This window comes from Paroedura picta, chromosome 4 (genome assembly GCF_049243985.1).
Source record: "Paroedura picta isolate Pp20150507F chromosome 4, Ppicta_v3.0, whole genome shotgun sequence".
Lineage (NCBI taxonomy): Eukaryota > Metazoa > Chordata > Lepidosauria > Squamata > Gekkonidae > Paroedura > Paroedura picta.
Window position 1 is genome coordinate 10796823 of NC_135372.1, and position 12728 is coordinate 10809550.

The 12728-nt window shown below is 50.6% G+C and overlaps 1 protein-coding gene across 4 annotated transcripts in view; it reads right to left on the minus strand.

Annotated features, from left to right (window-relative positions):
* Positions 1-12728, minus strand: part of LOC143834914 (excitatory amino acid transporter 1-like) — a 39688-nt gene that overhangs the window by 18185 nt on the left and 8775 nt on the right. For all 4 annotated transcript variants that reach the window (XM_077331828.1, XM_077331826.1, XM_077331825.1 and 1 more), the window contains exons 3-6: positions 11608-11745; positions 3213-3417; positions 2698-2740; positions 786-1153 (exon numbers count right to left, since the gene is read on the minus strand). In XM_077331828.1, the coding sequence (XP_077187943.1) occupies positions 786-1153; positions 2698-2740; positions 3213-3417; positions 11608-11745 (754 nt within the window). The remainder of the gene's footprint in view (positions 1-785; positions 1154-2697; positions 2741-3212; positions 3418-11607; positions 11746-12728) is intronic.

Genomic DNA, 12728 nt, shown 5'->3' on the forward strand with positions numbered 1-12728 from the left:
ATGTTGAAGAGGGGGACAATCTCTTTACTTCAGATTTAAAGACAAGGTTCAAATTACGGGAAACGAGGTCCCACTTGAATGTTATAAAGCATTTTTTGATAATGAAGGCTGTTCGTAGATAGGATATGATGCCTTGAGGGGGGGCAGTGGAATCTCCGCTGGAAGTTTTAAAGAAGAGCCTGGATGAGCAACTGAGTGATTTTTAAGTCCTCCAAAAAGGTAGGGGGCTGGAGAGGATGGCCCTCTATGGTATCTTCCTGCTTTGTGTGATTCTGATGAACTTCATGATATTTTTCAGATTATCTCCTCCTGAGTCCTGAATGGCTCAAGAGGAGACTTCCTGCTCTTTGGAGCATACTTCCTGTCTGCTTGCCTCCAGAACAGCAGTTGAACCACAGACAGGATGACAGCAGACAACAGTTACAACAGAATGACAAAGAGGGAGGGGTTGCAGGGGAAAGGCACCTCTCTAGCGTCGATAGCTTTACTGCACCCCTCTGGAGTCCTGGTGCCCAGGGGGCTTCACTGGCCACGCTCAGTGCCCATCTTGAAGGAAGCTGACCCATCCACCACTGCATGCCAGCAAGAACCGAAGGCCACTCTTCAGTTTCAAGCATCCAGAAAAAGTTCCCTGGGACCAACCTGCTCCAACTTCATGCTTCCGCCTCTCTTTCAAGGAGCACTGGAAATTTAGCAAGAAAGCCAGCAGCCGGTTTCTGCCTTTCTGACAGGAGCAGTACCCACCCACCGCTCACTTGCCATTCCCTGCCCCCACAGGCCCTCACCAGATGATGACGGCCACCATCCGCAAGATGGCATCGTTGAGGCAATCGAAGAACTCCCGCAGGGCTCGGCCCTTCTGCTTCATGCTGCCGATCACCAGGCCAAAGCAGATGGAGAAGACCACCAGGCCCAGTGCGTTGACCCCATTGACCGAGCCGGGAACCGGCACCACCTCCTCATAGCTCAACCCCTCGGGGAGGCTGCCCAGGGCTTGGGTGAGGTTGTGCCCGACACCTGTGCGGTTCTCGGGGGGTGGCACAGAGGAAGAGCTGCTGCTGTTGTGGGGCGGATGCGGTGGGAGTGGAGTGGCCATGCTGCCGGTGTGCATGAAGGTTCTGTTGATAACTTGGACAGTGTACTGAGTCTTATACTGTGAAGGAAAGAGAAACTCTGGAATAGTGGTGCTCCTGAGATGGAAGTTTAGATTAGTACATCAGTAAATTACCATTACTTAGCCTTTACCAGTGTTACCAGAAAATGCTCCCTGCCCTGAGGAACATGCAGTCACAATTTTGCCATAACAGAAGGAGGCGTCTTGGCTGTTCGGTATAGTTCAGTGTTTGCTTCATGACCCTCCCTCTTACTGACACATGCTCTGAGGTGGTCTTGTCCTTGCCTTCCTCTTTATAGGGACCCTGGACTTCCCCAGGGGGTCTTCTACTCTAGACGCTACCCAGGGCAGTCCCTGTTTAGCCTACCAGGTCTGACAAGGTCGGACTTAGCTGGCCCATCCAGGCCAAGGTATTGTTTATATTTATATAGAGACACATTTTTAAATGTTGCAACGTTCTGATGCTTTACTGCCTAGAGGACCCTGCCCTGAGCAGAAAGGCAGCGTAAAAAAAAGTTTTAAATACACAAACCTAACAACCGGGCGAGGGACAACTAAAAGAGGCATGTCAAAGGCTGCATAGAAAAGGCTGAATTTCAGAGAGGGAGTCCTGGACACCACACAGGGGCCCTGGCTGGACCGCTCAGGAAGTGAGGGAGGAGGGCTGGAGTCCTCCCAGGGAACAAGAGGCCTCACGGAGCTCCCTCGAAACTCAGCAGTTTGTGGGAGGGGAAGAAAAAGGTCCCTACCATAAGAGGTTTGGAGCCTAATGGGAAGCTGTGGGGAGGCTGCTGGAAAGGGGGCAGGGACGTATGCCAACAAGCACGGGATAGGTAAAGGTATCCCCTGTGCAAGCACCGGGTCATGTCTGACCCTTGGGGTGACGCCCTCCAGCGTTTTCATGGCAGACTCAATACGGGGTGGTTTGCCAGTGCCTTCCCCAGTCATTACCGTTTACCCCCCAGCAAGCTGGGTACTCATTTTACCAACCTCAGAAGGATGGAAGGCTGAGTCAACCTTGAGCCGGCTGCTGGGATTGAACTCCCAACCTCATGGGCAAAGCTTTCAGACGGCTGCCTTACCACTCTGCGCCACAAGAGGCTCATTAAGCACGGGATAATGCCGGCTTATTTCCATAACTTGGCAAATCCCCTCCATCACAGAGCGTTTTCGCTTGCTCGGCTTAACGCCTTTCCATCCAAAGTATTACAAGGGAGATTTGCCAAGATCCCCTTTGAAAACAGACTATGCACCTGTGAATCAAGTTCTCCTGACACCATCCAACATATCCTACTGGATTGTCCCTTGTTCACTGAACAGAGAAGGCATATCATACCTCTCATACCAAAATGGAGAAACCATTCAAGAGACCTGATTTGCCAATTTTTACTGAGTGATAAGGATGCCGACGTCACTTTTATTATGGCTAAATTTCTGTCCTCAGTTTTTAAACTTAAACTGTCCGATGTATCTTGACTATCTTTGTATATCCTCCTAATCTGCTTTATGCCAATAAAGGTATTGTATTGTATTGTACTGCCAACAAGGATCCCTGCGAACCGTGATCGCCAGAGCAGCCTCACCTGCTTGAAGCACGCCTCCACAAGGTTCGGTGGGAACATATTCCTGAAGGAGGAAGAACGTGGAGAAAAGTCACGCTCTCTTCTCAGCCCCAGCTGGAGTGCTCATAGACTGGCAGGGGAAGGGTCTCCTCTGTGGGAAGCCCATGAGCCTGACAGAGTCCCTCAGTCACATAGGTGCTAACCAGCTGTGGGTGAGACCAAGAGCCCACCTCAGCCAGCCCCATACAGAATCGATGCAGCAGTGCCATTCTGCAAGCCCCTGGCCACCCTGCAGCACCGTCCCTCAGCACTGGGAGAGCCCACAGGTTTTCAGTGGCAGAGCTCCCACTTGGCATGCAGAAGGCCACCGGTTCAATCCCTGACTTCTCCAGCTTAAAGGATCAGGCAGCACGGGATGGGAAAGGCCTTTCTCTGGCTGAGACCTGAGAAAGATGCTGCCCAACTGAATAGACGATATTGGCCTGGTGGACCGAGGGACTTGTGTGTGGTTGTCGCCCCCCCCCCCAGTTCCTCACCGGATGAGGTCCATGAAGGCGTCTGTCGCGTGGACCTGCTCCATCTTTCCCTCCGTCTGTGCTCGTCCTTTGCCTCCTTTGCCCGGATGGATGATGAGGACCATGAAGATCCCAATGAAGACAGCTATGATTGTGGTCAACATGTAATAGACAACAGCACGCATGCCCATCTTGCCAGAAGCCCGGCCATCCAGCGATGCCATCCCTGAGGAGAAAGCCAGCGAGGCCTCTCAAAGACCCAGCAAGAGGCAAACAGGCACAGAAATATTCCATTTTTTTTTTCCTGTTAGTGCTCATCAACAAACACCGGATGACTTGATACAACCCCCTGTGATGTATGTATGGAAGCGGGGGAAGATCTTTAACGCTCTCACCCCTTCTAACCTCGATCCCATCCCAAGAGGCAAAGGTAGAGGGGCCAGGAGAAGTAGCCTGTCTCCGACACTGGTGCTGGGCAATGCCAGGTCCATAAATAGTAAGACATCTACTTTGCAGAATTTTTTCTCAGAGCAAAATGTGGACCGGGAATGCGTGACCAAGACCTGGGTGAGAGGGCGTGACAGTAGTCTTGAAAGAACCCTGCCTGTTTTCTTGGCCCCTCACCAATCCTGGACAAAAGTCTGAAGGGGGGGGGAGCGATACTGATCCAAGAGTCTCTCCTTTGGGTACTCCCTGCTCTAATGATTCCAGGCACTGAGTTTAGTGTGGGACGTCATGGAGCTTGGCCATCTGTCTGGTGTACCGACCACCTACTGATGGAATTCAATGTCCATGCAGAGAAGTCTGTCTCCATGCAGAACTCAGACCTGGCGTCGACCATGGCACCACCAGGAGTTTCCCCATTTGTTACTGGTCTCACACCCTGGATTTCATCTTGGGGGCAGAGATACAGATTGGTCCAGTACAATCTAGCACAATCTATAAGAGTGCCATAGTTGGACCGTTTTGCCCTAAAGGCTCCTCCTAAAGGTTGATCAGAGCAGGTTTATGCTTGTCCATTAGTCTCCAACAGGGTTCCAGAAAGCTCTGCAGGAACCAATGCCCCCCGGAAACTCAGTCGATGGGCAGGTAGAGGACTGGCACGATTGACTCTCTCTCAGCCACTGCTGAAGTTCTCTCTCTATTCCCAACCCAAGCCTGATACACCCAGGAACTGCATGAGTGGAAACAGGAGTTGAGCTGGTTAGAGGGAGTTAGGCAGAAGACTTGGGACGAGGCTGCAAGAGCACCTGATAAGACACTTATGTGATGGCAGTAAAGTTCATGAAAACGGAATATTTTGCGACTCTATTTCCTCTGCTAGCTCACGTCTGGCACAATTGTTTAAAACAATTTGGCCCCTCACGTCCATAGTTACTGGAGCATCTGAAATCTCAAGACTGGATATTAGCTGTGAGACTTTGAGCTTTTCTGTGGAGAAAATTCTGCTGCTCCGCCATGATCTCTCCTCTGACCATAGGTCAACTAGAGACCCCTTTGGACCGCTTCAGTCGCTCTCTGTGACTGATGTGGACAGAGCTCTGACAGCTGTTTGGCTGACCCTGCACCCCTCATGGCTGATAAACCAGCAGTGAGAAGATTCGGATTCCCCTCCAGATTACCAAATAGTCCCTAGTTTTGGAGACTTTCTCTGAGAGATCAGAGGCAGTGCTTAGGCTGCTTTTGAAAAGAACAATGCTGGACTCATCTGACCCAGCCAAGTAGCCCCCTGCTTTGCACTTGCCCTTTCTTGTGGTCGTGGAACAACCAGAGCTTCCTGGAAGAAACATTTGCCTCTTGACCTCTTCCAATCCTGCTTCCAACCCAGCTGCAGGGTGGAGACAGCCCTGGACGACCTGAAAAGACTACTGGCCCTATGCAGGTTGATGCTGTTCTTCTATGCCTAACAACAGCATTTGACACTGTCAGTCAGGGGATATTTGCCCAATGCCTAGCTAAGATGGGAATACAAGAGACAGCCCTTAAAGGGCTGCAATCCTTTTTTCTAGGGTTAGGGACAGAGGATAGCACTAGGGGAGAGAACCTCCCAATGGCAAGCCCTAGCATGTGGGGGTCCCACAGGCAGCGATTCTCCCCTCAATTTTGTTTGACATCTACATTTGGCCCTTCACTCAGTTAGTCAGGAGTCTGGGGCTCGGATGTCACCAGTATGATTACACCCAGGTGTATCTGCTGATGGACAGCCATCCCTCTACACCACCAGATCCACTGGCCAGTTGTTTGGAGGCCGTGGTGGACTGGCCAAGTAGAGTCAGCTGAAGTTAAATCCAGTTCAAATGGAGGCTGGGAAACTGGTAGGAAAAAATGTGTTTGGGAAGAGCCTTGCAGACCTGGTGAGGAGGGCTTTAAACCAAATCCAGCGAGACATAAATGCAAACCCTAGTTTAGTGACAAGCACTGTAGCTGGGAACCCTGCAGATTTACAGGGAATGGCACATATGCAGGGAACCATTAACTTACAGGTAAGTTCAAAAACTAACGCCCTGAGACACACGAATGAAGATTTACAGTGTCTCTACACTAATGCACAGAGTATGGGAAACAAGCAGGAAGAACTAGAAGACTTAATAGAGGAAGGAAACTATGGCCTAATAGGCATTACAAAAACGTAGTGGTATAGCGCTCATGAAACTTCATTTCCCAGAAGGTGGAGTGGAGAACTTAGGGGTCCGCCATTTTAGACTTGATTCTCAACAGTAGGGAGGAACTAGTTTGAGGTATAAGTCGTGGGTATTTTTGGCAGTAATTTTGAAATTGACAGTCTTGGAGAGGAGAAAAACTATATGCATATAGGCTGGACTTCAGGAAAGCAAATTTTAACAGACTTACAGTTATGCTGGGTAGAATTCAATGGTTAGAAAAGGAGATGGGAGTTTCTTAAAAGTTAAATACTGAAGGCACAATCACAAACAATTCTCTTGAGAAGGAAAAACAGGAGGAGCCTAAAAAAGCCAGAGTGGCTCCATAAACAGCTTTCAAAACATTTGAGTAATTAAAAAAATAACTCATTTAGGAAATGGAAGGAGGGCCTTATAGGAGGAATATAAATAAATCACCGATGCTTGTAGGGAGAGTGTAAGAAAAGCTAAAGCTCAGTATGGGCTTAGGTTACTGGGAAATGCTAAAAACAACAAGTAAGGGTTCTTTCATTATGTTCAGAATTAGAAAAAGAGTAAGGACATGTTTCAGGGACAAGAAAGTGACATCGTAACAGGTGATGAAGAGAGGGCTGAACTGCTCAATTCCTCCTCCTCAGTCTTCTCTTGCAAGGGGAATCGTGGTCAATGTGGCAAAATCATTTCATGTGATGAGGGATGGGAGTTGTGGCCTAAAATCACTGTAGGGGTTTTCTATAACAGGGGTAGTCAACCTGTGGTCCTCCAGATGTTCATGGACTACAATTCCCATGAGCCCCTGCCAGCAAACGCTGGTAGGGGCTCTTGGGAATTGCAGTCCATGAACATCTGGAGGACCACAGGTTGACTACCCCTGGTCTGTAACACTTAATTTCTTTAAATTAAACCGCCCGTGGTGGTTTACATAAAAATATCAAAACACCACATGAAACCCCAGTCCATAAACCAATATGGACGCCAGATAATCCACAATCCATCACCCTCCGTGCCATCCCCTCCCACAGCAGTCACCGTTGCCCTGGAAGATGTTCACAGGTGATGTCTGGCCTAGGGGGCTACAGAGCTATAGGAGGAGGGATACAACCTTACTACCCCAGCCTCAAACAAACGCATGGTGGAAGAGCTACATCTTGCAGGCCCTGTGGAACAGCTCCATCAGGGCCCTCAGCTCTTCTAGGAGCTCATTCCACTGGGTTGGGGCCAGGACTGAAAAGGCCCTGGCTCTGTACCTCCCAGGGACCAGGGACAACCAGCAGACCTGTGGTCCAACTATCAGCATACTTGGAAGAAGCTTCAGTCCTAGACCCATCCCAACCAGGTTTCCAGCCTGGCCACAGGGTAGGGACAGCGCTAGTCACCCTGATGGACAACTTCCATCACCAGTTGGACCAAGGTGGGTCAGTGGTGCTTATATTACTAAAGCTTTCAGCAGCGTTCAACCAGGTTAATCATGAGCTTTTAGCTCACCGCCTCGCCAATGCCAGGATCAGGGGAACTGCCCTTCAACGGCTGATCTCCTTTCTCCCAAATCACGGACAGAGGATAGCATTAGGAGAGAGCTCATCAAGCCGTCACCAACTGACATGTGGAGTCCCTCAAGGGTCACTTCTCTCCCCAATACTATTCAACATCTTTATGCGCCCTCTTGCTCAACTGGTGCGGAGGTTCGGGCTGGATTGCCACCAATATGCCGATGACACCCACCTCCCCCTCCTGATGGATGGCCGCCCTGACTCTCCCCCAGAAACATTAGCCTGCTGCCTGGAAGAAGTGATGGGGTGGGTCAAGCTAAGTCGCTTGAAGCTCAACCCTTCAAAGATGGAGGTCCTGCAGCTGGGCAGGAAGGGCCCAAGTGAGGAAGTGTGCCTCTCCAACCTGGATGGAGAGCACCAATCTGTGGCCCACTCAGCCAGGAACCTAGAGTGATTCTTGATGACTCCCTTTTAATGGAGGTTCAGATCACGTTGATAGCACAGCTGGCATTCTACCACTGTCGCCAAGTCAAATTACTAGTGCTGTACTTGGCCCCAGAACATCTATCCACAGTGATCCACATGACGGCCACCTCTAGATTGGACTTCTGCAACTTGCTCTACACTTGTTGTTGCTGTTGTTAGGTGCGAAGTCGTGTCCGACCCATCGCGACCCCATGGACAATGATCCTCCAGGCCCTCCTGTCCTCTACCATTCCCCGGAGTCCATTTAAGTTTGCACCTACTGCTTCAGTGACTCCATCCAGCCACCTCATTCTCTGTCGTCCCCTTCTTCTTTTGCCCTCGATCGCTCCCAGCATTAGGCTGTTCCCCAGGAAGTCCTTCCTTCTCATGAGGTGGCCAAAGTATTTGAGTTTCATCTTCAGGATCTGGCCTTCTAAAGAGCAGTCAGGGCTGATCTCCTCTAGGACTGACCGGTTTGTTCGCCTTGCAATCCAAGGGACTCGCAAGAGCCTTCTCCAGCACCACAGTTCAAAAGCCTCAATTCTTTGACGCTCGGCCTTCCTTGTGGTCCAACTTTCGCAGCCAACTTTTGCAGTGCTCTACACTGGCCTGTCCTTATACTTAACCCAGAAACCACAACTGGTCCAAAATGGAGCTGCCAGGGTCCTCGCAGGAACACCTTGGAGGTCCCACATCCAGCCCATCCTCTAGCAGCTGCACTGGCGTACGGTTGAATTCCGGATCAGGCTTAAGGTTTTGTAATCACACAGTCTGAGCCCAGAATACCTAAGGGGTCGCCTCTCTGCCTATACCGTTCAAAGGGCTTTGTGCTCTATCACCTCCAACTGTCAGGATCAGTGCCTGCTCTCTGCCATGAATTGTCTATGAACAGGGGTCACCCCCATCTTGTCTGTATTTCACTGTTCTTTTTCCTGGATTCTTATGTAACCCAAGCCTGTTCTCTGTTCCCATGTTATCAGGCTTTGTAGTGCCCGCTCTGAATTGTTTGTGCTTTGATCCCTGCCCACTCGCTCTGCTTTTTGTAACAACAACATTGTATCTTGTCAATAGGCACCGGCCAGTCCAAGGACGTGCGAATTGTAGTACCTCTGGCAGGATGCCTGGGATGGCACCTGGGGAAGAGGGCACCCCTCCCCTTGGGAACATTCAAGTTTTGGGCGGGAGACTTGGATTGAAAAGGGCCTGCAATTCTATTGTGGGGTAGATTTGACTTCCTGAGTAATAGTGACTAGAGTAATCTTCCATTAAAGCTTTCTTATTATAGAAGTTTTGTTGTGAGTTCTTTTAGCGCTTGACACCAACCTCCTGGTGGTTCTGGCCCCAAGGAATCTCACTTGACCTCAACCAGAGCCAGAGCTTTCTCCATCCTGACCCCCACCTGTTGGAAGAAGCTCCCGGAGGAGATCAGGGCCCTGATGGAACTTGGAAGAGTTCCACAGGGCCTGCAGATGGGAGCTCCTCCACTCAGCATTTGGTTGAGGTCAATCCGAACCACCGTTTCCCACCAGCCCCTCAAGCCTCCCTCCGACAATCATTACAGATCCGCCCAAACCACTGGGCCTCAGTATGAGTTAATCAATATTTCTAGTATTCTACCGTTCTACAATGTCTATTACTATCATTATCTTGTTATTGTTACTGTTGTTAAAGGTAAAGGTCTCCCCTGTGCAAGCACCGGGTCATGTCTGACCCTTGGGGTGACGCCCTCTAGCGTTTTCATGGCAGACTCAATACGGGGTGGTTTGCCAGTGCCTTCCCCAGTCATTACCGTTTACCCCCCAGCAAGCAAGCTGGGTACTCATTTTACCGACCTCGGAAGGATGGAAGGCTGAGTCAACCTTGAGCCGGCTGCTGGGATCGAACTCCCAGCCTCATGGGCAGAGCTTTCAGACTGCATGTCTGCTGCCTTGTTACCACATCACTATAAACAGAGTTAATTGTATTGTTCCCATTTCATGTAAACCACCCTGAGCTTTTGGGGAGGGCAGTATATGAATAAAATTAATTAAATAAATGGCCGCAGAGCAAAGGGCCCTGCGGGGAGCATAAGGAGACAAGCGGTCCCTCAGAGAGGTGGGACCCCGGTTGTGTATAGCCTTGAAGGTTATAATCAAAACCTTCTCCCACCAGGGAGAAAAGCACAATACAGATGAACCAAATATAAAATAAAGCTAGCTACAATCAAAAGGTAGGTTGCTTTAGCATGTGGGGAGGGGAGAAGGAAAGCAGGGAAAGGGGAGGATATGGCAGGATGAGAGAAAAAGAGTGTGGGGAAGGGGATTCAAGGGAAAGTCCTTGCAGCTCTGGCAGCTGGCACCACACAACTAAGGCCAGCCCGGGAGACAGCGCAATGTAATGAGGCTATACTTTTCCAAAGGAGTCTGCTGGAGGCAAGACGGAAAGAAAGTTGAAGCCCAGGTAGCAGATAAAGGGAGGCCGGCTGAAGGGTGGGAAGGAGAGCAGGAATTAGCGAGAGGACAGAGGCTATGATGGCTGCCAGAGAACAGAAAGAGGAAATAGGTAAAGGTAAAGGTATCCCCTGTGCAAGCACCGAGTCATATCTGACCCTTGGGGTGACGCCCTCCAGCGTTTTCATGGCAGACTCAATACGGGGTGGTTTGCCAGTGCCTTCCCCAGTCATGACCGTTTACCCCCCAGCAAGCTGGGTGCTCATTTTACCGACCTCGGAAGGATGGAAGGCTGAGTCAACCTTGAGCCGGCTGCTGGGATTGAACTCCCAGCCTTATGGGCAAAGCTTTCAGACGGCTGCCTTACCACTCTGCGCCACAAGGAAATAGGAGGGGAAAATATAAGCCCTTGTGGGTCTCCCCCTCTTTAACTTTATACATCCCTGTTGTGTCTTCCTTGAGCGACCCCAATGCTTGCAGGCAGGAATCCATGAGCAGAAGCCCAAGTGATATACAATAAAACTGAGCATTAGGATTATCAATCACTGATGAATACCTGGTCTTCCAAACGAGGGTATTACAATATTGACCATTTTGCTTCCTCTTAGCCAAGGACAGTTTTTCACAGCTGCCACACATTTTCCACTCCTGCCCCAAGATCTCTCCAATCGCCATCTCAGCTCGTTCAAAAACCATCGACATAGATTCAAAGGTAGAGGTGCTTTGTGTTGGTGGGTCTCGCCTGACAGTCATCGATGCCAAACTTCATTTGCCCTGATAATTTTGTACCAACTGCAAACCTCGCAGCTGACACCTCAATGACAAACCGTTTTTGCGCAGACGGAAGACCGCTGTTCCCCAGACTGAGCTCCCACTGCCCTCCACGGCAGGAGCTCCTGCTCTCTGCTTCCTGACATGTAACCCCTTTTTAATCTATCAGAAGACCCCGTCCTCTTATCCTGACTGGTAAGCTTTCTCAGGGGTCTTCAGTACCTTGTCTAGCATAGTATCATAGTTAATAACCGTGAGAGCCGGGTTGGTTTCCCCGCTCCTCCTCCACATGCAGCCAGCTGGATGACCTCTGGCCAGTCACAGTCTCAGAACTCTCTCAGCCCCACTTACTTTACTGAATATCTGCTGCAGGGAGAGGTATTTGGAAGCTGTTTTCAGATTCCTTTGGGTAGTGTAATGTGGGGTATAAAACCCAGCTCTTCTTCGGTTGCCAATACCCTTATCCACATGCCTGTTAACACAAAAAGGACTTCCCCTGACAAACGCCACACAGAGGTGACCAGCCCCTGGACTAGAAGGTGCCTAAGAACAGCCCCATGGCATTTCCCTGTGGCCAGGCTCTGAGACCAATCCTGGCTGACCCTGCCCACAGGTAACTTACCTGTGATGAGGCTGGATACGATAAGCGGGAGGACCAGCATCTGCAGCATCCGCATGAGCAGCTCCCCGGGGAAGGAGAAGTATTTGACCTGGCGGTAGGTCATTTTGTAGGGTCGCAGAGCCATGGCCAGCGTGATACCTGCATGGCAGAATGGGAAGGTGCTGGTAAGGTGGGCGGGCAGGCCCTCCCCTCTCCTTCAGCTCTCCAAACCACCTCCTCTTGTGAGTCTGCCAGTCTGGTGCCTTCGAGTCCGTTGCCTGAGATGTGGAGGAAAAAGTCCAGCCCTTGGCCTGGCTAGCCCAGTTCTTCCCAGCGTCTTGGGCAGAGCAAAACTGTTCCCAGCCCCTGCAGCGGGAAGCCCTCTCCTTTCCCCAAAATGAGAGAGCCTTTCACTGGGCAAGCCAGAGGGGTCTATCCCAGCTGGGCTACCCGAGAGCCTTCTGCTTAGATTTGCCTGCAAGGCGGGGGCTGCCCCACTGGCTCAGCCCGGCCACAGCCCCATTCTTGTCCTTTACTGTAACACAGGGCACAGGAACCGCCTCTAGCCCTCTGCTCCCCCAATGCAGTCATCTTTCCTCCAACACTGATTTCAGGCTGTAACCAACTTGGGGCAGGGAGTCTCTCTTTGTTATGCGCAGCGACATAAGGAGGAAGAAGAACAATAACTTCTGATCAGTTAGGATGGACTGGTTCTTTCTCAGTGTGTGTGTGTGGGGGGGGATGTAATTCCAGCTGTAGAGCACCATTGTCAACCAAGAAATGTGTCCTTGACGTGAGCCCCTCAAAGGCCTCTTGACTCCACCCATGTGTCCAGCAGCACGGCAAATGGCTTTTGGGAATGGGATGCATTCGTGTCAGAATCAGGGCTTTACATGGGAGAGCCCACCCCCACCCCTTCTTACTGGGCCCAAGAAGGCTCCCCAGCAGCACCTCCAGAGTTCGGCCCAGCTCCCAGATCACTTTTCCTCCACCCCTGGGGGGGGGTGAATTTAACCGCCCCCCCAATAATTTTTTTTTTTAAGATTTCAGATTTTTCTGCAAACTTGGGGCAATCACCCTAGCTATTAGAAAAAAGTGTTTAGTGCAAGTGTTACCTCAATCTGCAGAGGGGGAAGGGCACC